This window comes from Pyrgilauda ruficollis, unplaced genomic scaffold (genome assembly GCF_017590135.1).
Source record: "Pyrgilauda ruficollis isolate IOZ18807 unplaced genomic scaffold, ASM1759013v1 scaffold38, whole genome shotgun sequence".
NCBI classification, from domain to species: domain Eukaryota; kingdom Metazoa; phylum Chordata; class Aves; order Passeriformes; family Passeridae; genus Pyrgilauda; species Pyrgilauda ruficollis.
Genome location: NW_024525267.1, coordinates 5,064,432 through 5,089,627, shown reverse-complemented (window position 1 = coordinate 5,089,627; position 25,196 = coordinate 5,064,432). Strand labels below are relative to the sequence as shown.

The following is a 25,196-nucleotide window of genomic DNA, read 5'->3' as shown; positions in this document are numbered from 1 at the left end:
AAAGATGGTAAATAGCAGATTAAGTAAAAGCAGTTCCAAGATAAAATATTATTACAAAAAACATGAAGCACAAATACTCTTGTACTCAGAAAACCAAAGAATTCTCTTTTTATGCACTACACTATATGGCAGTCAAGTGTATAGCTGTTCTCCCTCTGCAGCTCACCCGTGCCAGCCTGAGACTCCAGAGGGCTGATGTTCTTCATGATCAATTATTTTCTAACAGCATGCTTCAGAAAGTGGGAGAAATCAAGAGGTTTTATTAGAAACCTAACACAAATTTCTACAGGAATATCAGTAACCTAACATCATATTGAACTTCATCTAAAGAGACCGAAGCAGAATAGAAGTCCACAGCTCCAAGTGAATGCAGATATAGGAAAAAACCCAGGAGTTTTGTAAATATATATAGGGATAACAGCATTGTTAATTACACTAAGGAAAAAAAAAGCACTGCTGAAAGATTTGGCTCAGGTCAGATTTCAGATAAAGTGAAGAAATTTGGTATGTCTACACATATTAGCAACAACTCAAAAACTTGTAGGTGTATTTACTCAGTAAAAGCAAAGAAAAGGTGAAACTTTGTAATAATAAAAAAAGATGAAACATTAGAAACAAACAGAAAACAACAAAAGAGTCAACAAAACAAAACCCTTGTGCCTTTGTGATTTTTAATAAAAGAAAATGCAAGGGGTGGGTTTTAAATAAATCAGTAGGACAAATTCACTATTTGGAGACCAGCTGTTCTAACCATACTCTGCTTTCTGATATTTCAGAATCACAGAATTTCTGCAAATGCCAACATCTGGGGCATTCCTCACTGCACTGCCCAGGAGACCCTCTCTCTGCTACAGCACCAGCTGGGATTGGCACACTACCTGAACAGAGAAAAAACAAACAGTTTTCCAAATGCTTTTAATTATCTTGTTATTCAGGTCTGTGCCTGACACTTTGCTAGATGACAAGCTGCTTAAAAGAAATCACGATTGATTGATCAAGTAAATTATTTGCCATGCAAAATAGTTTCAAAACCTCTGTGCACATGTTTTCTTTATCCTCTAGAGAGGTAAAATTGCCTTCTTTTCTTTTTTAAACTATGTTATTTCTGGAGCTTTCTCATATGTAATCAGTCAGGGTAGACTACATCATCTCTTTCTTGATCATGAGGAATTTAAAAGCAGTTGAATCTATAGCTATTTTTTTCTTGCTTTTCACTCATTTCAGCTAAACTGGTGTATAATATATTCTGAATACTCCATTAATACATTTAATCACAGCTTATATAACTGAAAGGCTCTTACCAGTTTTTACAATTTCAAAGACAATTCACTTAATTCACTCTCAGTTGGTATCTGATATCTTCCACCCCCAATACCCAGATAAAGCCTACTGGGTCAGGCCCTCACCAAAACACTGGTCCACAAAATGACTACTCTGCTTTACTAACCCAAATGAAGCATGTCAAGAAGCAGCTTCTATTCATGAGCCATTTGTTCAAGTGGGTGACTAGGAACAAGCTCTTTTAAAAAACTGACTATTTCTGCCTCAGAGGAAATTAAAAATAAAAATACTTGAGAATAGGATACAACCACCACCAAACTGTAATTTTAGTTAGATAAATGCACTTTAGACTGTGCACCCTTAGTCAGTTTACCTGTTATATGTCACATTTTGACACAGATGGGGATATCTGGGGAAATAGATATATTTATCTATAAATGCCTGACATTGTAATATGTATTACAGTCTATTTCTGATAGAGGAATAAAAAGAGGAATAAAATGTACAATATCATACAACTTTCCCAAAGTATGCTGGATAAAGCTTTTACAGATTTCATTATGCGCATCAGCTTCTAGGAAATGACGTAGTAACTATCATCACACAATAAAATTAATTGCAAACAGCAGGTATGATAAAACCTGACCTCTGAGATTCCCTGCCCACAGGAACACAGAACAAGGTGTAATATCAGAAAATGTAACACGAAGGTTCTCAATACAGAAAATTATTTTCTTAGTATTAGGAAATTACTTGTCATAATGAAACTATAAAGGCACACAAACAACTGAAAACAGTTCTCATCAGTTTAATTTCTAATACTGAGATTCAAAACTACTCCCAGCCTGTTGAACAGCTCATTTTCCGTCAACAGGAGCTCTACAAACGTTTCCAGGCAAAGACAAACATCCTTAGTCTGCCAAACAAATGGCTTTCAGCTTTGTTGTGGTCTGGTCCTTTGAGTGTAAGCCATGTCAGATACAGGAAAAGAATGCCATTTAATTAATGCTGTGAGCCAAAAAGCTGAATAAAAAAACCCCAACGAACCAGCAATGCAAGCTGGTTCTTTTAGGCTAATTCTCTCTGAACACAGCTAAAGACAGACTAGAAGTGCTCCCACAGTAGCTATCACAAGACAGTAACAAATTATTTTAAAAATACTGAAAAAGTTTGCTAAAAAGTGAGTCAGTGCCAGCTGCAGAGCACCACCCTCTCCTGGTCTCCTTCTCTTTTTCACACGATGTTGTCCCAAGCCAGTTCAAGCCTGACCTGTGTATTAGGCTTCTCCTGGTAACTGCTCACTGAAATATGCCCTACATCTAATAAAGAGCCTCAAGCAAAAAGCCTTTACACAATGCAAGTTTGCCTCAAACTAAGCACAACTTGGAAACAGAAAGAGATACTCATTACAAACAGAAGAGCCTGAGCATTTAAAATTCTCATCCTTTTCTTGCAGTTCTTAAAACACTGATTGACTCATGGTCAGAAAGGACATGATCCATGTTAAAACTGATGTTTAAGAAAACTTAAATGCTTTAACAATAAGTATTGCCCAAGTAAGTGGCAAAACATCTGCACATAATGAACAAAAATATTTGGCTGAGGAGGCAAGTTCTAAAACAGGAAAATGAGAAGTGATTTAGTGCTATTACACGGGCTTGATAAAGAAAACCCTTGCATATAATGGCATTGGTAAATCAAAAGAAAAAAAAACCCAAACGATTTTATTTTTTGTCTAGGAGGAAGTGAACTCTGTAGCATCAGCACTTGTTTGCAGTGAGACCAATATCCACTGGAATTGCACACACAAGTCCATTTGTGGAGAACAGTGACTATGACTAACACCGCCAGCATGGGAAAAAACCTCTAAGAATTCCCTTTTCTTTCAAAGCAGGGAAGTATCAGTTACAGCTTCCTCTTCACTAAGCAAGAGCAGCAGAGCAGTAATTAGGTTCTAAAACAACAGTAAAGAGTAAAGAGTAGCTGCATGTGGCTGCCACAGAACTTCCTCAGCAGCAGACAAGAAACCCGACCCTTCAGAGCTGAGTGTCAGTATGGAGCTGTCAGGGCTGCAGCGAGGGCATACCAAGAATTACTGCTCTGAAAAGCAAAGCAAATCCTTAACAAGGTTAACTTCTTCCTGGCAGCTGAAGTATCGATGTGGAAGATGGAACACAAAGAAATCAGAACTGGCAGCCTTTAATCACCATTTGTTTCCCCACCTAAGGATGACTCGGGCATGCAGCTACACCGCAGCTGAGATGCTGCACACCACACCCTCTTCTGGGCACAGCCCTTCCCTCCCCACCATACCTCAAATATTTTATCTCTCTCTCCAGAAGTGCAAGATCAGAAGCACTTCCATCTTAGCTTCCCCTGGATCCACAGGTTGTGTGTGCAGTTGGCTCCAGAGGCACCGAGGCTGCGGCACTGCCGGCAGTGCCGGGGGAAAGGGGCAAAGGCTTGCAACATAAAAAGCCTGGGTCAGGTACAGCTGGCAAGTTGTATGTTGTGCATTCACTCTGCTTCCTATGGCAAGCAGGAATTTAATTTTAATAAAACTGCTTTCAGTTTTTGAATTGAAAACTGATACACCTTACTAAATTCTTTTTGTGCTCGTGTAACAAATGAGCTTAGAGAGGAGAGCACGTTAGCAATTTCACTCCATAAATTCAGTCTGATACCTGCCCTGCTATTTGGTACTATTCTTCCAGACTCCCAGCTCAGAAATCCAGTGGTACACAAGATCACACTACAAATCACACTTCATAATCTAATTTTATAAACTGTACATAAAAATTAAATTACAACAGAGATGGAAATGACACTGCTGCGAGTGGACACTGAGCCAGCTGAAACCCAGTAATCAAAGGCCCATCACGCACACTTCCAACTTGTAGCTTTTCCAGCTGAACACCTGTGACTTGTAAAAGGTTTGTATTGTACCCCCATATGAGCTCAAACTGGCATTAGAGCCCAGTCTCAAGTAACACCATTAGAAGGACTATGATTTTACATTTTTAACTGAAAACATGGCCTCTTTACTTCTCTCTGACCATTCTTCCCACGCCCTGATATTTCCCATTTTTATCACACAGCTTTTGTTTCACTTTCAAGTGCTTCAAGCATTCAACCATTTTTATTTAGGCATTCCAAGTTGCAATCTGCCACAGAAATCAACTTTATCTAATCCATTATATTACCTAATTTGCACTTTATTTTCACCCTGCTTACCCAGAAACCACCAATAACCTCAGGGACTAAACTGAGAAAAATGGAACCAGATTATCTACTTTTACCCTGTCTACAGAGTCATACAAAGCTGCCACCTGCTCAGATGACGGAGCCTTTCTTCTACAGGTTATTCTTTGCCTCCCAATGAAACCATTAAATGTAAGAACTTGTGTGTTTTTCCAATTTACTTTTGCACCATTAATCCTGATAAAAAGTCTAGTCAAGTGATCTTTTTAGTATTTGCATAAAATACAAATGTGTATATTCTCCAGTTTACTCTAGTTACTCTCTTTCATTTTGTTTGCAGGTAAATTCTGCATATTCTTTTGTTCAAACAGAAATATTTCAAGGGGGTTTTTAATCAAAGTACTCAAAAGTAAACAAAAAGCCTTTGACTGCAAACTTAAAAGGACAGAGTTAGAGAGGTCCCAAGTAAAAGTAACATTTAAATGTACTTCCTGCATGGACTCCCAAACAGACTGGGTTGCTTAATGAAAGAGCAGGGTTTATCACTCTGTACTAAAAAGATAAGGTGATACAACTGTAACAGCTCATTAAACATTCAGAGCTAGAGGGAAGAAACCAGAATAGACGTGGCCCAATTTGTTTCATACAACTGCATCACCTCTCCTGCTGCAAGCTACATGAAAGGCACAGATCCTGCCTGGCCTTCAGTCCACAGGCAGTATTTTCAAGGCCAGTTTAAGAGGACAGAACATAAGTTTTGCATTTCTAAGTTTAACAAAGCAACCGGCACAAAGGAGACACGGGGGCATGACACCAAACCACGGACGTCCTCTCTACAGAGTCAGCTCTGCTTGGAACACAAAGGAAGTGGCAAATACCTCTCTTTTCTCAGTTTACAGCTCTGTAAGAGTTCAGCTTGAACAACTGCAGGGTTGTCAGAAATATCTGTTGCAAAACCAGTTATTAAATACAGTAGTCAGATGTGTGCAAAGGTATGCAATGCTTCAGATTCTCCAGCACAGGCATTCAGGGTTAATGGAAGGAGGTGGGGAAGAGAACAAGTTATAATACAGTTGAAAGATTAAATGTAAAAACATACCTTTTGTAGACTAGTTGGGTTCAGCTGTGTTTTGTCAATTATTTTTATGGCAACCTAAAGGAAGAGTTCATGATCAGTATTTTCCATAGGAACAATACCATGTTATTACAACATGCTCAAATCCAGTAACAGACATGGAAAACATGAAAATTACACAAAAAACACTTAAGTTCCTTCTGCAAATTATGTACATGTATTTAAACTAGAAGCAGGAATGGAAAAACCCTGGTATTTTAAGGATATTAAGATGAGAAGCTTGCTGAGTCTTTGACTTGACATTAAGACCATCAGTCATGACAGTGGAAGCTCCAACAGCAAACAGTGCCCTGATAGAGAGCAGCGTGCCTACAGATAATATTTACACAGTATAATTACACAACAGATTACACAGTAGTGACTGGGCATTGGCAGTTTCTAAAAGCAGAGATTTCAGAGCATATTGAAAGCATTTCCACACAAATTTGGCAAGAAGTAAATTAATCTCTGGAAATTTACTAAATATTTGTGTCAATTTGCTCCCTGATGGGTATTAAAAAAAGTATCACTTGGAAATCAACAAAAACACGTTGGCAGTAGTACAACACTTAGGGTAAGTACACTCCTTTACTTGTTCTCCTCTTTTCAGTAAATGTTGCACAGAAATATTAAAGAACAAAATAAAAAATTCACACAATAAGCAGAAGAGAAATTCCATACCATGCTAACTAGTCAGAACTTAAAGATTTGAAGCAATGAATAGGCAAGAGAAAGTTCAGTGCAATGCAGTTTGGATACTGGATGAGGTAGGACAAGAAATGAGAATCTTTCTAGAATTACACGCCAATTGGTATTTTTCCTCTCTAAATTAGAGACTAAACATACCAGAAGAAGCTCTACAGAAGGAGATGGTGCCTCTCAAAGAGGCAAGATGCTGCAACTCAGCTGATTATAATACCTCACTGGTGCAAAGCAAAGGCTTTCAACTCCACTTCAATTTTTGGCTCAAACAGTAGATGCTGCTCCTTCCCATGCCACAGCTCCCATTTCCCTGCATCACTCTGAGCTATCTTTGTCACCTCATTAACTTGGGGTTGGTGACATATGGAATAAAGAATATCTTACATCAAAGCCAATTTATATCCCTACATTCAAGTGTAAAAACACAGGGATGGATTGTCACGATGGAGAGGGTAAGAGGGGAACAGTGTTCAACGCTTGGGTGCATCACAATTATATAATGGATATGGTGTTTTCTGAAACTGATATTCAAGACTTATTTTGAGCTCTTCTAGCTGCAAGATACGATGAGACATGACTGAGAAGCCATCTAAGAATGCTTTTACTCTGGGGAGTGTTTTCTTCTAAGGCAAGCTACTGAAATTATAGATCACTATTTCCCGAGGCAAAATTCCATTGCAAAACCTTGAGAAATCACTTCAAAAATACAAACAAGAGAGAAAGACATTAAGCAATAGGTATTTTTATATTAGCAGCTGTGTACAAAACCAAAAAAGATTTTTATCTCCACCTTTATGCCTGCTGTTAACTTTGTCACAATAGTTCAAAGTTACTCGCTTCCTGCAATTTCTTGTAATTCTGGATTATGATGCTGGACTCTTATAATGCTGGATTGTAGTGAGCACTGCCTTTGTCAACAGCAGATAATGTTATGTGAAAGTGACCTGGTGCCCCAAGACTACCCAGAGCTGTTCACTTAGTAAGCACATTCCACTCAGAAAAGTTTGCATTTTCCTTCTGGGCTGTACCATTCTGGTGAATCTTTAAAAGTTTAAAACTTTTTCAACCCACCAAATCTTAAGGTACCACGTTACTGCAAAACCAGATCACCTCAGCGTGCACTTGGTGCCAGGTCACCAGAAAGGTCTCTGACACTGTCAAACAAATTCATCCCTGGAGATACAGGGAAGGTACAGACCTCTGTTTTCCAGAAGACAGACTCTCAGGCTTGTTCAGTGCACTAATTATAGCCTTAAAGGCAGAATGCATTTAGAGAATTCCTATCCACGTGAACACTGAGAGTACAATGTGTTAACATGGGCTGTGAGAGCTTGAACCCATCATCAGAACAGGGAACAACCTCAGGTGCCTTGATAAGGTCTCCAAATCACATGCAAAGGCAGCCTGCCCTCAAGAGTAGTTCTGACAAGGCTGGGAAAGTTAAATGGAGAATTTTCTAGTACAGTTAATACAACATTAAATTGCCTTTTAAAGCAGAAACTCTGCTCTCTTTACATAAAGTGCATTTGGAATGGTTTAATGTACTGTGAGCTAGGGCCAGTGCTGGAAAAATTCAAGTCCACCTACACTATTACACCACTGCCATGATATTCTGTGTGAAATTGTTAATAGAATTAAAACTGAGTTTGCTTCCACCATTCACAATAATGTGACTTAAAACATTCCTCCTGCATTATTTGAATAAGGGAGTTAAAGAAATCAGAAGTTGGGACACTGAGCAAATTGGCGAAACTGCTACTATTCAGAATGCTCTCTCCCTCTTAAATTTCACTTTTTCCAAGAGAAGAACAGAAAGAAGATGACAATAGATTCCTTGGAGTCAGACTTGGGTTCTGAAAGAATTCAGCCTCACTGGGAAACTTCAGCTCCCTGGCTATTAACTGAACACATCTTTAAAGAACAGAAGGGTCCATAATAATTTTGGCCACCTCAGTAATAGCAGAAGGTAGTTTTATCTTTTAGATTCATTTTGGCAAGTACAGAAAACTTGTCAGAGGAAACACCCTTTGATAACACTACAACAGAAAATACATGGATTGCAGTCAAAGAATTAAGAAAAGCAGATTGACAATGAAGACTTGTGGCTTCAAAAGGCCAGACAGCCTACAAATAACACTCTCCTAGGCAGAAGACCAAGGAGGATGGTGTGTCCAAGCACCAGCTCTAATGCAGTGAAGCTAATCTCTGGCCACACACTCCTTGCAAGACAATTCAACCCCCTCACATTAGGGTGATGTTCTGATCATCCCCTGAAGGCCTAAACATTTCTTCCTTTCAGTAAATTGAAGATGGGCACTCATCGTGCATCCTGCAGACGCACTAAAAATGGAAATGAAAAGGAGTCCTAGAACTTACTCCAGCTGGAAACACGAAATCTTCATCTCAAGCAGCAGGAAAATTCCCAGGGAAGGACTCCAGATGCAAGGAGATGAACAACTACCCTAAAAGAATGCTTAAACAAACATATCCTCCTCCCAGAAGTGACAGAAAAGTGCTGATCTGCTTCAGGATTTGGAAGCTCCTCAGCAGAGATATAAAGAAGGAATTGCCAAAAAGTGAACCTGACATGGTCACTTAAAAGGACATTCAGAACAGAGACACAGATAACAAGGAAAAGATAAGTGGGGTTCAAATACAGCAAGAACATAGCAGAGATGAAAACTCCATTAAGTGTAACTCCCAAAACTAAGCATTTAGTTTAGGTTTTGGTACATAAGATGGAAAAAAGAACAGGAACAAAGACAGGACAGGCTGCAGGAGAAAGAGTGTAAAGCAGGAAATCACAAATTCAGAAAGCTAAGTGCCATCTGGCTGAGCCAGGCTGAGAAAATGACCCTGGAATTCTTACAAGAAGCAGATTTTCAAAGCAGAAAGAAAAAAAAAGCATTCTTGCAGCACAGGTTCCTAGCATCTACCAAGAACAGAACGGCAGAGCAGGGTTTAGAATGAGCAGACAATTATTTTTTTTTTCCAATTCACCATAAAATTCCTGAACTTGAAACTGGCAGGGAAAAACCAAGGAAAGAGAAGGTTTAAAGGCAACATATTTTCCTACAGTTAACTGTACCCTATGGAAACACACAAGATGACTACCTGGACTAACGAAAAGCCTCATTTCCATGAAGAGGCTGCATGGAAATTTTTCAACTAGATAAGCTGAAAAGTGCACAGAATTGTTTTTATTTTTTTCCTAAAAAAAAGAGGCTAAAGAGATATTAAGTTGGAAATAAATGAATAAGTTTTTCAAGGACAAGATTTTGGGACCAATCTTGTTTAATATCTGTATCAGTGGCCTTGGCAGAGGATGTCAAACCATAATGATTAAGTCTGTTGAAGGAGTTAAGAGGCACCATCAAACACAATGGAAAACTGATTTAAACAGCCTTGGAGATGAGTTAGCAATGAAACTGAGATTCAACATACAAGGTTGGTGCTGTTGCTGATCACAGGCAAAACACATCAATTTAACAGTCACGAGAAAGGCTAGCACAATCTGAAGATTGATCAGATAAATACTTCTGTAAGGGCAAGGGTGAAGTAATGACATTGGGGAAATTGCTATCCAGAATATTGGAAACAATTGTGGTCACAGGCATCTGAAACTATCAACATTGGACAATTTATCCAGCAAGTAGAGAAATTTTACTCATCTCCCTCTTAAGAAAAAACCACAGTTTTAAATATCTTGAAGATATTCCAAATTAGCTTAATTGTTCCCTTCTAAGAAATGACATTCATTCCAATGGTCACAACCCAGAAACTATGTATGCTCTGAATTGATCAAAATACATCAATTCCGTGAGAGTGGAAGAAACTTAGCACTCAAACCTTTCCAAATTTAGCCAAAAATTTTACACTGTCCCCTTTATTTGTTGAAATTTCAAACAAAAATAATGAACCAGAGGTCAACACAGTTATCTGCAAGTAAAGGAAAATGTACTTCACTTTTTGCAAAGTGTGACACATATCTATCTCCAAGTTCTATACCTACAATAAGAGCAAAGAGATACTAACCAAGTACTTGCATATCCCATCTTAAGTATCAGTAAAAAGAGGAGGGAACTTAGTGGAAAGGAATTAATCAAAAACTTTCTCTACAAATGAGAACTAACTAACATCAGAAGACAATAGGAACTGTCAGCCAAAAAAAAAAAAAAAATCTATCTCAACAGCTCTTGCAAAATGATGTCCTCTCTCTTCTTCCCTCTGTTCCTGCTACTGAACCCTGTATTAGCTCAGAAAAGAGAAATTCCCTTAAAGCTCTGCAGTCAGCAACACAGCTTCTGTAAAAGTCCTTGCTGGTATCAGCAAACATCTACTTCATCAGACAGGTTTGGCAAGAAAAGGTTAGCAAGGTGCTTCTCCTTCCTTCAGTACTTCTTGAGTTGCTTTTAATAAAACAGCACCAATAAACACCTTCTTGTAACAAGCAGACAGGACTATAGCTCACCAAATCAGAACCACCATTAAGTGCAAGCGATTAATTACATTGCAATGGCATGCAGAAACTGAAAACAGAGCTGAGTTCAACTCCAAGAAGAGCTGAGAAAGAGAAAGCTGGTCTATACTGAACACATTGAGCAAACTGTCATTGACACAGACTATCCCTGAACAAACTGAAGCATCCTCCCAGAGCCACCCAGCACTGCAGACACCCTGGAATGATCCATCCTAGGATTTCTGGGAGATACATAGCTCTGGCAAGAAACTGGACTGCAATTGGACCACTTGGAACATAATTAAGACAACAGTTAGTTCTCATGCCCGAGTTCTCCTCCAATACATCCCTGCAGTATAAGAGACACTAAAAGGCAGTCCTTCCAACAAGCTTATTTAATTGCTGTATATTGAGCTGGTTTTTGAAAATGGAGGATTTATCCAAGAATATTAGAAACAATTTTTAACATAATTCAGCTGGACAGAGACTCACCAAAAATACAAGTTTAAGAAACCATTTCCAAGAGAAATTGTTTTGTAATCGTTTCTAAAAAAGTAGTTTTGAGTTTCTGCTTTTTTCTACATCAGTGGCAATATCTCTAGTAAAATGTGCTCTGTGTTCATCAACTTAGATGATGCTATTCCAAGAGAACCTTCACACCTACAGCAACTCACTGCTGTTTACACCCATAACACTTTACCTCTCTGCCAGTTAGGATGTGCCTTGCCAGCTTCACTTTTGCAAAATTCCCCTTTCCAATCGTTTTAAGGAGTCTGTAATTTCCAATATGTGGCTGCTCATCAGCACAGGAGGCTATGGAGTTCCTGCAGCGAGCTCCAGAGCGCCCAGTCCGAGAGGAAACTTCCTGCCGTCCGTCTCCATGGGACGTGTGCTGCAACACAAACACACACGGTGAGGCTGAGGAATACACACAAAACACATCAGTGATGAGAAGCATACAACATCCAAAAACAATGTCTTTGAAGAAACCTTCAAAGGATCCAACTGAAACTTCACGCTCACCATGAACTTTGTTCTGATGGGGGCAATAAAGTGGTGCCCAGTTCATGACACAGTATTCACCTCATCAGCTGGTCAAGACAGTGGAACATCACCTGCACTGCAGCGACAGCTGAGTATTTAAGTAACTTACATGGACTGCCAGATCAGGTACAAAATATAGAGGTGTTTAATATTATTTCCCATTTGCACTACTTTGCCTAACTATTGCAGGAAAGCCTTTGGAAAGGAAACATGAATACAGATTTTCCAAGATCACAAACTGTTAACCCCTATTGGACAACTTATACTAATTTAAAAAAAAGGGGTTTTTTTCTTTCCTGTGGTCCTACAGATCCACATGACTGAAAACACCCAGGATGACCTGGAGAACAAGGAAATAAATCTTACCTAATATACTGAAACCTTGAATATTGATAAGCTGAAAGCCAGTTACAGAGATCTGAGACACTGTCTGCAATCTTTCAAGTTCCTTTCACTCTCATTTCCCTGAACAGCTACTGATTACAAAAAGGAATGGTTATATATTATCTATAACAGTCTTTACTCATTAGATTACATGGTTAAGATTTAAGTATTTTTTTCACTTCCTGATAGCCTGTTTACGAAAGAGCAGGTGCCCTCTTACATTCTCAAATCATGGTTGAGGTCCATACACCAACCACACTCATTAAAGTATTAGTTAGAAATGTTTAGGGGCCTCCAAATGTGGAGCAAATATCTGGCTCCACCAAAGATGACACATTAAATTCATAGTCATCCCAGAAACTCCAGATCTTGCTCTTCTACTACTACTCCTCTTGCTGAAACCCATTTGGGATAACCAAGAAACTGGCATACAACAACATTCAGTCTGCAAATCACTGTAGTGTGAGGATGAGATCATTCCTCAAGAGCTAACAGCCATGGTACAGGCACAAATGAACAAATCCATGCTTGCATGACACTTGGCAAGTTTCACTTGCCTGATGTAACCCTGTGACCATATACTTGGTCATCACATTTCGGGTTCGTTGATTTGTTAATTTGAGTGCAACTGTTGTGATCAAATTATTGTTAAAAACACTTTAATTTAAGAAATGCCACTGATAGCACTCTATGGCAACTCCTGGAAAATTGTTTCAATAGTTACCATTTTAAAAAACACATAATGCTTTAGTATCAACCTGGCTTTAGCTTCTCCTTACTGCCTGGCTACTGCATTGCCACAAGATTTACACTTCCCATAGAGGTACTTCATTTCTCTGATCACAACACCCTTCCACTTCAGTAAGTGATCTGTATATTGAGCTCCCTAAACAGGCTGCTGTACGAATGATTAAAGACAAGGAAACATTTCCTGTACTTCTGTTGAGAACCCTCCTCTGCTCTTCCAACATCTTTTTGGGGGGTTCATGGTAGACATGGACCCACTGTACCAAGAGTATGTGCAGCAGGACTAAACACAGAGGCTGCATCTTCTGTTCAACACCCCACTGATTTCACAGGGGCAGAACTAACCCTCTTTGCAGAAGACCATCTGTACCTGACCACCCAACACCAACCCTGATTTACTGCTTCTCATTCCTGGATCCTTACATGCATGATCACATTTGGCTGAAGTGAAATGCAAAGTTTCTTTACATGTAGAATATCAAGTGCTCTTAAGAGTGGCCCATCCTGCCCAATTTCATAGTCTAGCAATTTTAGCACAGTTTTCAGGAGCAAGAGTACACATGTTTTCCAAACCACTAATAACTGGCACAAGAACAAGAAGCACATCCATAACAATATCCAGTAAAAATCAAGGCTTAATAATAATTCAGTGTTCTCAAGAGTATCTCGAGATCTACAACAACTGGGTGCTTATCCATCAGTAATTCTCAAGGAGAGGAAGGACAAGCAGTCAACAACTGAAGGACCTACTAAAGCCAGTGAAACCCTGTATTAACAATTTCAGTATTTTGCATGTCTTTAATGTCAGGCTGGTGCTGATTGTTCAGGCCATCTTAGCCATCCCTGGGGGTTCTGGCACAGCAATTCCAATCCTCTGTATTTCCCTAAACTTTGACTTCTAACAAACCTTGCAACACACAATGCAGAGAACTTCTCTGTCAGCTCCTTTCATAGCTTTCAGTGTCAAATTATTCAGACCAGCTAGAAAAAAGCAGCAACTGCTGATTCTAGGTGCTAACATCCTCCTACATTGCTACCCCTGGTGATCAGGGACCAGGATGTTCTGTACAGGGCCACGAGGATACTTCTTGGATATATTAGAGGAAGGTTCATTTCAGTTCAAGTACAGCATCCCAGGAATACAACTGTACTACTTACACTGCACTTCAATGAGCTGATAACTTTCCTCAAAAGAGAAGTGTATCAGAACTATTTAAACTACAGCTCTTCCACACCTGGGCACTCAGCACAAGCTGGCTTCAGCAGGAGCCAGACTGCCTCCAGCAGGGCTTGTTAGCTTAGGCTCTCCAGCAGACAGATTCAACAACTTGAATTCAACAGCTTTTGAACCACACAGCTGACTTTGAAAACACAGTAGTTGTGCTGCCCTGTGCTGGAACTAAAACACTGTTAGTCCTGAGCTAGCCTAAGAAGCAGCTGAGATGTGGGCATCAGTCACGACGAATTCGCAAGCCAGAAAACAGGTTAGCCAAAAGTGATCTAACTCATACCCTACTTCACATAAGCACTATCAGGAAAAAGAAAGATTCTGTTATACTAACAAACTCTATTCCACATAGTAAACCACCCAGTAATTGTATCTTGAGAGCTTCACTGTCCTCTTGTTGAGAAATGACTTCTTGTGTCCTATAATTTTTTCACGCTTCCCAGCTTTGCATTTAAAGGGAGCACGAAAAACTGTGAACTCACTTGGACTACGGTTGATAAACTGAACACAATCTCCTTGTATGGAGGTTTGCATTTCCACTCCAACCCAGATTATTTCTTTTCAAGAATATGACCTTTTTCAGCTGTGGGTTTTAAGTATCAAGCTGTGTGTTCCTAAGCAGTTCGGTTCTCTCCAACTGATTTGCTCAAAGCCATGTTTTCCTCTGTAGAAATCCAGCCATTTGCAACCATATCTAATTTGGACTATATTCCACTTCACATAAATAAATCTATCAGCAAGTCCTTCCTCTGTCAGTTACATTATTACACTGAACAGACAACAAGCTTTCTAAAAACCACAGAAAACAGATTGTCCATTTCAACATGGATTTTCTTTTGCATATGGAAATGAAAAGCATAAACTCAAAACTGAGCGAAAGTGTTTCTCCCAGCCTAGTCATTTTCAAGAAGCCGTGACAGGCAGATGGAAAGCTAAATGGTGTAGGCAAAAAGCAAAATATAGGTGGTCCAACAAAAGCTCAAATCATGCATTGGCTTGTACAGCATCTGGCTGTGCTCAAGTACTTCCCAGGTTAGTTTCCTCAGCAAACAGGTTAACAGCGCCAATCTCAGCCCAGAGAAATGGCAATAGCATCCTCTGCTCTCCAAATCAAGATGAATGCCATTTGTCTTTTCCCTCAAATCTCCAGATTTTGCCTTCCTCACTATACTGACCCCCCCAAAACTGTTCAATTTCAGGCTTCATTTCCAGGTCCGCAATTATATGGTTTCAAGAAGATAGAGGTTTTATCTTAAATACATAAAATTTAAAATCAGCATATGTTCATTTGTAATAAGTTTCCATACATTGTGGTAGGTGAGTTGTATTTCCTGGAGGTGTTTTCTGTGTAAGGACAACACTTGCTAATGAACTCACCAGGGCTGAATGATTCCCAAAATACAGGTGGTAAAGCAAGATCATTACACTGTAGAGGGAAACTGAGGCAAGGAGATGGGGTGCTTTGTGAAACTTCAGGTTTGCCAGTCACTGCCTCTTTTAAAAAAAGTTTCCTGAAATCCACTCATCACAATAAAGCACTTTCTTCCATATCTTGGCATGCATCAGGTTGCATTTAAAAATCTTTTAAATACTTTAAACATTAGTTCTTTTTTTGCACCATCCATTTAACAGGACAGCCTTTGTCACTAAAAAAAACACCCAAAACAAAACATTCTCCTCCTCCCCTCAGCCCCACCCTATTATTACCAAAAGGAAATGAAGTAAAACATCTCCATTTGTGAGAGACCTTACTGCAAGGGAGGGACTGAACCCAAGACCAACTACATTTGGAACACAACACAAAACCCACCTTTTCGCAAAAGCCTTCCCCCAATGATGAGCCGACATCCTTTCATAGCCAGATAATGATTAGCATGAAGAGAAAGAAAAAAGAAAAGGAAAAAAAGTAAAAAGCAAATGAAGTATGAGGGTGTCAACAACTGAAATCTTTTGGTAGATGTTAGTTTTATCCAGTATCTGTATGGTTTCATATATCTTAACATTCAGAGAGCTAGAAACACACAGGGCAGGGGATGACTAGTATCCAAGTTCTTGAACTGCTTAAGAAGGTGCCAAAAGTTGAGGAAAAAACCTGAAAGAAACAGAATCTGATATCCATTCAAAGAGCTAAAAAACAGTTAGAAATCAGAATGTCCAAGACCTGCAAAAATCCACGTTCAATTACAGTTAATAGGAAACTCTGAAATGTGGGTGACAAATGGCATCAACTTTTTAGAAGTATTTATTTAATTAAATAGTGAGAACAAGCTTAACATCAGAAAAAATGAACTAATAAAATTTAATCTTACTAAAGTCTCCAGGAATGTTTATCACCGTAGCTGTTACCTCACCTCTGCATGAAATACTACAAAGTGATATTATAGAATTTCTTGGAAAGCTGTCAGACAAGTAACAATCATGACAGCCTCATTTCATTCAGCTTTTTAAATTGTAGTAAGAAAAAACCTGTACCTAAAGCCTATACCTTATAATGTTAATAATGCAAGCATTCCAGGACATGAATATTTGAGACACTAAATTACTTCATTACCTTAACCTGGGCACACAATATATAAATAAATAGCAATTTATGGCTGTGCACTTCCCACTAGCCCTCTCATTTACAGAAAATCTTAACAGGAAACATATCATAGTTTGTTTTTTTTTTTTAAACTCGAAAATATTTTAAATCAAACATGCAAAGACAAAATTTCACTGCAGCCCTTCCCAACAATGTGTTGTATTTTATTTCCAATTCTCATTAACATCTTTAAGAACACACAGACTGCTGAGTACTACTCAGTATAAGAGCAAAAAGGTAGCCCTTAGGATATGCACAGAGGCAGCATCTTACTGAGCACAGGTATTCCTGAAACAGCACAGCAGGGCATCCTGCAACTGCTGACGAAGGAATTCTACTGGAAAGTCAAAACACAGACTTACGTTTCTGACAGCCACCAAAGGGTGTCACAGCAAACACTCAACCACAATTGTTTAAATACCAGTTATTGCTCTGGGATTCCCTAAATCATCATGTATTACAAGATATGATATTATTTTCCTAGATTATAAAACAGGAATGCATCAGGTGAGGACATCCTGTACTTGTCTTGATTTTACTCCCCTCCCACCAGTGACCAAGGCACAAATCAGGATATGGAGTGAGGTGGGTTTTGTCAGACGCAGTATGCATATGTTGATGTTTGCATAACCAATTATTTGGTTCCAACACATATAATTAAAAGGCCATTTTTAGACTAGCTTGCTCCATAATCAATCTTAAGGGTACACAGTCATGGCTTCCATCTCACAAAATTTTAAAGGGTCTCCTAAGAAGAAAAATGCTATCCACCTAAAGTGGCACTGAAGTTATCAACCCATGAGGGCAGATTTATTCACTGATGTAGGCTACAGCCCAACCATTATGGATGTTGTGATCGAGTGGAACAACTGAAAGGGTCAGAATTCATCAAGGGAGACAAGCAGACCTTCTAGAAATATAATATAGATGTTAAGGGAGAGAAAACACTAATTGGGATGCTTCCATTGTCAAAAGGGGAAGACTTCACTGCACAGTTCTCAGCCTGTCACAGTGTTCATTCATGTAATTGGTATGACATTCATGAAAACGAGTGGCTCTTTTAATTAGGTCAGATCTGTCAAACCATCGGATTAAAGGGGGAACCTGGAGAGTAAACAGCCTTTAGCACATGGAAGCTATACCTCTGACACACATTCCTAATTCGTCCACACCTCAGTGGGGAAGGCAAAATAAAAGAAAAAAGCCAGGAGTAACACTCAGGACACAGCAGATCCAGCTCAAAGTGAGCACAGCAATGGAACAGCCTACCCTGGGCAGCCTGATGGAGAGGGACAGTAGGGACACAGGACACTTTCACCTGGCAGAGGAAACACTGCTACCCAAAGCAACACTTGCACACTCCTAATTCTGGCTACTGACCAGCAGTGGGAATTGCAGTAGGAATTGCTAGTGACAAGTGCAGCAGTGCCTTGAAGACCAGAGTGGGCAAGTGCTGACAGCAAAGCACTAACAGTCCTCAGCAAAGGCAGGATGCTCCCCCCACAGACATACAGGGTCTGGCTCAAGAGTCCTCCCATGCAAAACCACTACAGCCTCTGAGATGTGTTTGGCAGTATTTGGTTCATGCTCTATACAGCATATGAAAGAGAGTGAATCTGTAATTCCATGATTAGCACTGAACAACACAACAGTGAAGAAATCCTGCTTATATAATCAAAAAGATAAGTCTGGTGCCTGTTAGAAAAGCTCTTTAAAAGCTCTTTTGTTGCTTCACATTATCAAGATCTGACATTCATCATATCTTTCCAGCCAAAGTTCCTTTACTGCTGATTAAAATGGATATTTATTGACATCAGCCTGGGGAATAATAGCTAAAGAGCCAACCATATTCTATTCTTCATCAACAATACTGCCAACTAAGTTGTTTCCAGAATCATCACTGTCAGTAATTACATGCTAAACAGAAAAGAAAAAAACTCAACCACCTCACAGTTGGTTTTCAAAAACCACATTGAGCTTGCAGATAGAAAGCTTTGCTTAGGCTTTAACCCTGCAGGAACAAATTTGATTTGAAAGTCAATTTCTGTTTATATGTATATACACACATATTGAGCTCAGCAACTTGCTGCTTTATGGGGCAAAAATTCCTCCTAACCCAAGGGTTTCTTCCTCATCACAGGTGTACTCAGTATCTTTCAGGTTTATGTTTTAAGAGCAGTACGCACCTATTTATCATATGTTCTTAAGAATTTTAGTGGCAGATGATCTCCACACTAAGCAGAGCCAACCTTGATATGCCATGAGCCTAAAAAAAAGGTGACCTCCATTTTTGATCTGGCTGACACCCATGAGGCAGCATTACTTGACTGAGGAGAAGAGGAAGTTGCAGACACATGCTACTTATATATCATATGAAATGGAGATTGGGAGAGACAAATGCCTCCACTCTCTGAATTCCTTTGACTTGAGTCACCTGAGACATGTTGTCAACAGGAACTGTCCTCTTACATCAACATGAATATATCTTTTGGCTACAACTAAAATGGAGAATCAAGCAGGTAAGGACACCAGGTGAGTGGGTAACAAAAGCTAGGAAGAAGATTGTGAAGTTCAGTGTACTAAATACTGTATTGACTCTCATTTATTTTCTTTCAGCAATTCCTGTAGTTGTACTCTGTTTTTCAGACTGCTACTTCTAAGCCCGCAATATAAGCCACATTTGGTGGTGCTAACAAATTAAGTCTAACTATGTAACATTTTCTGGAGTAAGGTTCTGCAAACTAGTTTTTCTGAGTTATTGAAATAATGTAATAAAGGGGAAAAAAAAGTTTATTTCCAGGAATAAACCATTCCAAATTACACTGTGGTAAATATGTATCTGTTTGTAGCTGGGACACAACTCAAGTTACCCTAGCCCTAGGGTGCTGAGCTAGGACTGGCTTAATTCAAACCAAAACAAAACCACTAGAAAGCATTTCTAACCTTCCCCACCAGCACTGGACATTCTGTTTACAGCCACAGAATGGGGGTAACTCCACTTTTCCTAAGGGTTTATACCAGTCGGATCAGAGCTGACCAGACTCATCTCACACCCCGCGATAATCAGTGCTGGCACAGAGCGCGGGTGGGAAGGGGCACCCGAGGCTGCTGCCCCCAGCAGCCTCCCATCAGTGCGAGCTGACTGAGAGCAACTGATTAAACACCACAGCCCAGGCTGCTCAGCACAGCTGAGAATTAAACGTCTCACTGTAAAAATGTGAAAATACTAGCAGCTGATGACTCGCAATGTCATGCAGCCTCACCAGGTATTTTCTGAGGACACAATACCAGGCCTATCAGGCATCAGCATTTTCTTCTGCTCTGGGGAATTTTAGCACTAAAAAATACATGCCAGGTGAATTCCTAAAATATTTTTTATTTCTAGTTATTTTGCCATCTTTTCCCAATTTAATTCAAACCAGAACATTTATTACAACTGGTGAAAAATATGGAATAGTGTAGATGACCCTGTAGAAGAAAATCTGTCAGAAGTCTTGGCCACAGGAACGCTTCCCTCCTCAGTCCCTTCTTTAAAAAAACCCACAGGATTTCATGCTACGGAAGAAAGCATTCAAATTACAGAACTATCTGTAATAGGAGAAGACTGATAAATAATATATAGAACAATGCAAGCTTGCATATTGTCTGCAAATGCTCTAATGCATTTCATAGTTAATTGGTAAGAAACCAAGACATACTGCACTAACTTTCCCAGTATCTTAAAATTAATTTTTTACCTAACTCTGCCTTTGCAAAATCTTTTTAAATTTAAAAAAACCAAAAAGGGGTGGTACTTCTGCTGCACAGAATCCTTTTGTGCAAGCACAGTTGCCATCACGCTGGCATTTTTCAATAGCAAATTTTTCACATTAGGCACAGTCATGGAGATAAGAGTATATTTTAGTCTTGCTTTTCCTCAAATTACTTAAATTTTTAATTCAGACTGGCCTGCAGAACCAACACGTTCAAAACAGTTACCCTTTTTCCCCCCCAAAAAACACAGCTGTGCAATGAACACAGAGGTTTTAATTAAACTCTTTAATCCAAGATTTTTCTTTTCTATTTCATGCTGTTAAAAAAAGTAATCTTCCAACCTCCATACCACCTGTATTTCCTTGTTTCTATCTATAGTTTGCTATCATCTTCCCACTCTTTGAATATTTTTTTTTTAATGAATAGTTGTCCTACTCCTCACAATCTTGTTCATTCTTCTCCTATTTCTTTGTCACTGGTTGTCCTTCATCCTGCCATATGCACATTCCTCTGTGACTCCTCTCATCTTTTGTTTTCCACCTTCTATCTTCCTTTTCCACTGTGTTTCCACACTCTATTCTCCTCCATCTTCTCTCCCTTCCTTCTCATCACTGGTAAAACAGGTTTACTCATTCTTCTGTCATCTAAAGTCCTTCTTCTGTATCTATCCTGTCTCCCAGATCTGCACGAAGGAGGCCTCTGCTGTCTCTGTTGCTTTCTTTCTCACATGCAGGACATATTTTTGAAAAAGACAGAGAAGATCTGATCCTGTCCTGCACTTCTGTCCCCTAAGCAGCCACTGCTGCACAAGACATGGCCAGAGAGGAGCTGCCCTGTCTCTGCGGTGAGGAGCCAGCTCATTGCAGGCCAACAGCCAGCTTCCAACTGTCCAAGTGTGAAGTTCCTATGATCACAGATCATCTGGGATGCCTTTCCTCTCAAAACCAGGTGACTCGGAGCCAAATTCTTTAATCTCAAAGGCACTAAAGGCTTGGTAGCTCAGAGTAGCTTTTGGGGAAAGTCACTGTGACAGTATTTCCACTTCAGCATGTCTTGATAAGAAGCCTTAGGAAAAAAAAATAAAAATCAAGTACTGGCAATTACACTTTTTTATTCAACAGGACCTGCCAACCGCTGAACGTGGTTAACTGCAAGCACAGACAATGATAATTTACACTCACTGTCATTCTGGAGGCTAACTTCATTTTCAAAACTGCAAGTATAGGCATGGATAAGCTATGATCAGCACACTTCAACCAGATTCAACACCAGCCAAGCCTTTGTCAGCAGTGGTAACCTTCCAAGCAGAGAGAAGGCATTAATGGGGTCCACAACCATGGCCCAAAGGCTAGCTGAATACCTTGGCACTTCCTAAGCCTCTTCAAAGAGCCCTCTGAATATTAACTAATTAGACTTCTCTTATGTGAAAGAGAATGAACCAAGGCTCGATTTACCTGCCAATATAACACACCCAGATTTGGCGTAAAGAACAGTTAGCTAAGTATCAAAATTATTGCATTTGGTATTAAAAAAGAGACCCGGTGTTCACAGCTGTAGAGGTAATTCAGACAGACTAAATGTCAGATTTAAATTTAGTTTTTAAGCAAGGCATAACAAAATAGAGTTTGGTAAATTTCTAGAGAGCTGATGGCCAAAACATCAAAGAGCTTCCTGAGGAATATGGTATTGTACTGGGGGGGAGCTTGGCTGACTGGATCTGGTGAGTACTTGGATTAATCACTCCCTGTCAATATCACTACCTACAGGTATTTCTATGGACACCAGCACAAAATAGAGCAGTTTAAAAATATGCCTTATTCTAAACTTAAGGCAATTTATCTGCAAGCAAGACAATCCATGTATATCAAATTATGAAGATAACTAAACAGAAGTGTTAGACCAATATTTTGAAGTGAGAACCAAGGTGCCTTAAGTGGAAGACATGTAAAAACCTAACTTCAAGTGCTAGAACACACAGCTTGTGAATAATTATGTTTCCTTGAGCACATATTAAGTATTTCCACTGTTTGGTTATCCACAGTAGAGTTTGAATTAATTGGGGAATCTGATCTGAACACTTTCTAAAATGATTTACAATGTGGCCTCCATACATTCACATGGAGCTTGAAAACCCCAGTCAGGTTTGGTATAGACTAAACAATCATCCAAATAAACTCTGCACAGTATTTTGTAGAGTATGAGTATGTTTCAGCTTCAACTCTCCCCATGGCATAGGAAGGGCCGCATAATATTTTAATTATTTTCTTCCACAAGACAGGAAGCTCATTGAGATTTTACAACCAAATATGCTTAGTTGGCTTTTTGCTCAAAACAGCCCTTAGCCTGCAGGTTGCATGTAGTGCTAAAGCAAATAAAGATCACAGAAGTTAGAAGTGCCTATTATGTCAATAAAATCTAAATCCCTAGTAATGCAGTAATTGTTCCATGCAGCATGTTTTCTAACGCTTTGTCTGGTCTTGTTTTAAACAATGGGCTACCATCACTTTTCTCAGACTATTTATGGTCTGGAACAATCCAACAGTTTTTCCTGATCTTTAACCAAAGTTTCCACCTTTTATGCCAGTCCAAAACACAAGAAGCCCTCAAAAAAAAAAAGAAAAAAGCCTTCTCCATGTCAAGCTTAGCATCTATCTTGTAAAGAATATCAGATAGCCTTTACAAAAAGCTGAATACAAAGTTCACCAATCAACTCATTTTAGACTACAGCGAGTGACAACTCCCTTCTGTTTATCATTTGGGGACATGTCAGCCTATGCAGAAAAATGGTTAGACAGGACACACCAGGACCAAGTAAGTTTTAACTCAGGAGAAACACAGTTTCTATCTGCAGAAAGGGAGTCTCCTACCGAGCTTCGTTTGTTGCTATATGCTCATGTGGTAGGACTGGTTTATTTTTTTGTTCTTTCTTCCTTTAGCATACGACCTTTGTGACTAACTTAATATTGTAAATAAAGTGTCAATTCCTAAACCTTGGCTTTGTCAAGGTAAAAAAAAAAAAAAAAAAAAAAAAAAAAAAAGAGAGAGAGGGTATACGGTGTGAAGGGAACAGGCTCCCTTGCGCAAAGGGTAATTCCAATAAAGAAACCCTTTTAATGTCATCTGAACAGGTGACTTGCCTAACAGCGTCATTACCATCGAGAACCCTGCAAATTAAGCAGGGAAGAGGCCTATTATCTAGGTCACCTAGCCCACCCCTAGCCAAGCTGAATTATTCCCATCTGTTTATCAGGGGTTTATTCGGGTGCTTTAGCAGCAAATTGAGTATCAGGAGAAGGCAGCAGCCCCCCAGCGCTGCCCTCCCCACCGCGGATCCCCGTCACCGACATAGCCAACCCGATCCTCTCCACCCTGCGACAATCACATAGTACCGGGGAAATTAAAGAGGGGACACCGGGTTTGGGAGGGGGAGGGATGCCCGCAAACGCCACGGAGCTGGCGAACCTTGCTGTGGAGGGGTTAAAAAAATAATCAATTCAGAATAAATCGGCAATTTGGGCAGCGCACAGGCGGCGGGCGGCTGCTGACAGCGCCCCGCGGGGCGATGCCGCGCGGCGGGGCCGGGCGCGGTGCGGTGTGGTGCGGCGGGTCCCCCGCGGCCGCGGTACTCACATTCTCGGTGTCGCGCTCGTTCACCGTGGGCAATGGAGTCCGAGTGGACATTTTCCCTCACTCGGGCGGCCGCGGCGGCGGCGCGCACAGACACACACACGGGCCCCGGGCTGCGCGTCTGCTCCGAGATGGTGGTCGCAGGGAGCCACCATGAAGGACGAGGTGCCTGGCGGGGGGCGGCGTCGCGTCGGTGCCCCCCCACTAGATCCTCCTCGGGGAGCGGAGCGGCCTCGCCCCCTCCGAGTCCTTCGGGCTCATCCTACAGCTGGGGTCCGCAGGGGTCAGCAGCGGGCAGGGGGCCGCCTCATCCAGCGGGGAAGGGATGGATCCGAGGGAAGGGATGGAGCCAGGGAAAGGGAGGCGGCGAGGGAGCGGCTCCGGGAGGGGAGGGGGTGAGCGCAGGGCGGGCGGGAGGAGGCGGCAGCGGGGCGCCGCGCAGCCCGGCTTCTCTCCGCTGCTGCCGGGGCACGGCTAGCGCAGGCCCGCCGCCCGGGGGGCTGCCCTCTCCTTCCCCCGCCGCGGCCCCGCTTCACCGCGCCGCCGCTCGCATCGCGGCCCGCCCCAGGCTCCGAGAAGGCCGGCGCCCCGCGGGCTGCGGACGCTCGGTGGGTGACCGCCCGCCGCTCCCTCTCTCTCTCTCTGCCTGCCCCCCGCCCGCCCCGCCGCCGCTCCCGGACGAGGCAAGATGGCCGCGCTGCTCCTCCGCGCCAGCCCAGCGCCGACATGAACCGGAAGGTCCCGCCCCCCGCCCGGCGTGTGCGGGGGCCTCGGGGCCGGGACCGGCCCTGCCCTCCCTGCCGGCCCGCTGTCCTCGGGGGATCGGAGCAGCCCCGGGGCGGCACGGCTTGGAGCAGGGATCGCTTTTGTGAGACCCACCCTGGGGCGCTGCACACAGTTCTGGTGTCCCCAGTACAAGGAGGACATGGAACTGTTGGAGCAAGTCCAGAGGGGACCTTGAGGTTGATAAGAGGACTGGAGCATTTCCCCTACAAAGATGGAGAAATTTGGGGCTGTTCAGCCTGGAGAAGAGAAGGTGGTGTGGGGAACTCAGCAACCTTCCAGTATCTGAGTG

At 41.1% G+C, this 25,196-nt stretch overlaps 1 protein-coding gene across 13 annotated transcripts in view; it reads right to left on the bottom strand.

Annotated features, from left to right (window-relative positions):
- The window catches only part of MARK3 (microtubule affinity regulating kinase 3), a 61,223-nt gene extending 36,364 nt beyond the window's left edge, over nucleotides 1-24,859 (bottom strand). For 8 of the 13 annotated variants that reach the window (XM_041476282.1, XM_041476284.1, XM_041476287.1 and 5 more), the window contains exons 1-4: nucleotides 24,125-24,858; nucleotides 15,971-16,009; nucleotides 11,458-11,649; nucleotides 5,582-5,635 (exon numbers count right to left, since the gene is read on the bottom strand). In XM_041476282.1, coding sequence (XP_041332216.1) covers nucleotides 5,582-5,635; nucleotides 11,458-11,649; nucleotides 15,971-16,009; nucleotides 24,125-24,175 — 336 coding nt within the window. In that variant the 5' untranslated portion in view covers nucleotides 24,176-24,858. Of the gene's footprint in view, nucleotides 1-5,581; nucleotides 5,636-11,457; nucleotides 11,650-15,970; nucleotides 16,010-24,124 lie in introns of all 13 variants that reach the window. The other 5 variants (XM_041476288.1, XM_041476289.1, XM_041476295.1 and 2 more) reach the window with 2 other exon arrangements.
- Between the last annotated feature and the right edge of the window lie 337 nt (nucleotides 24,860-25,196).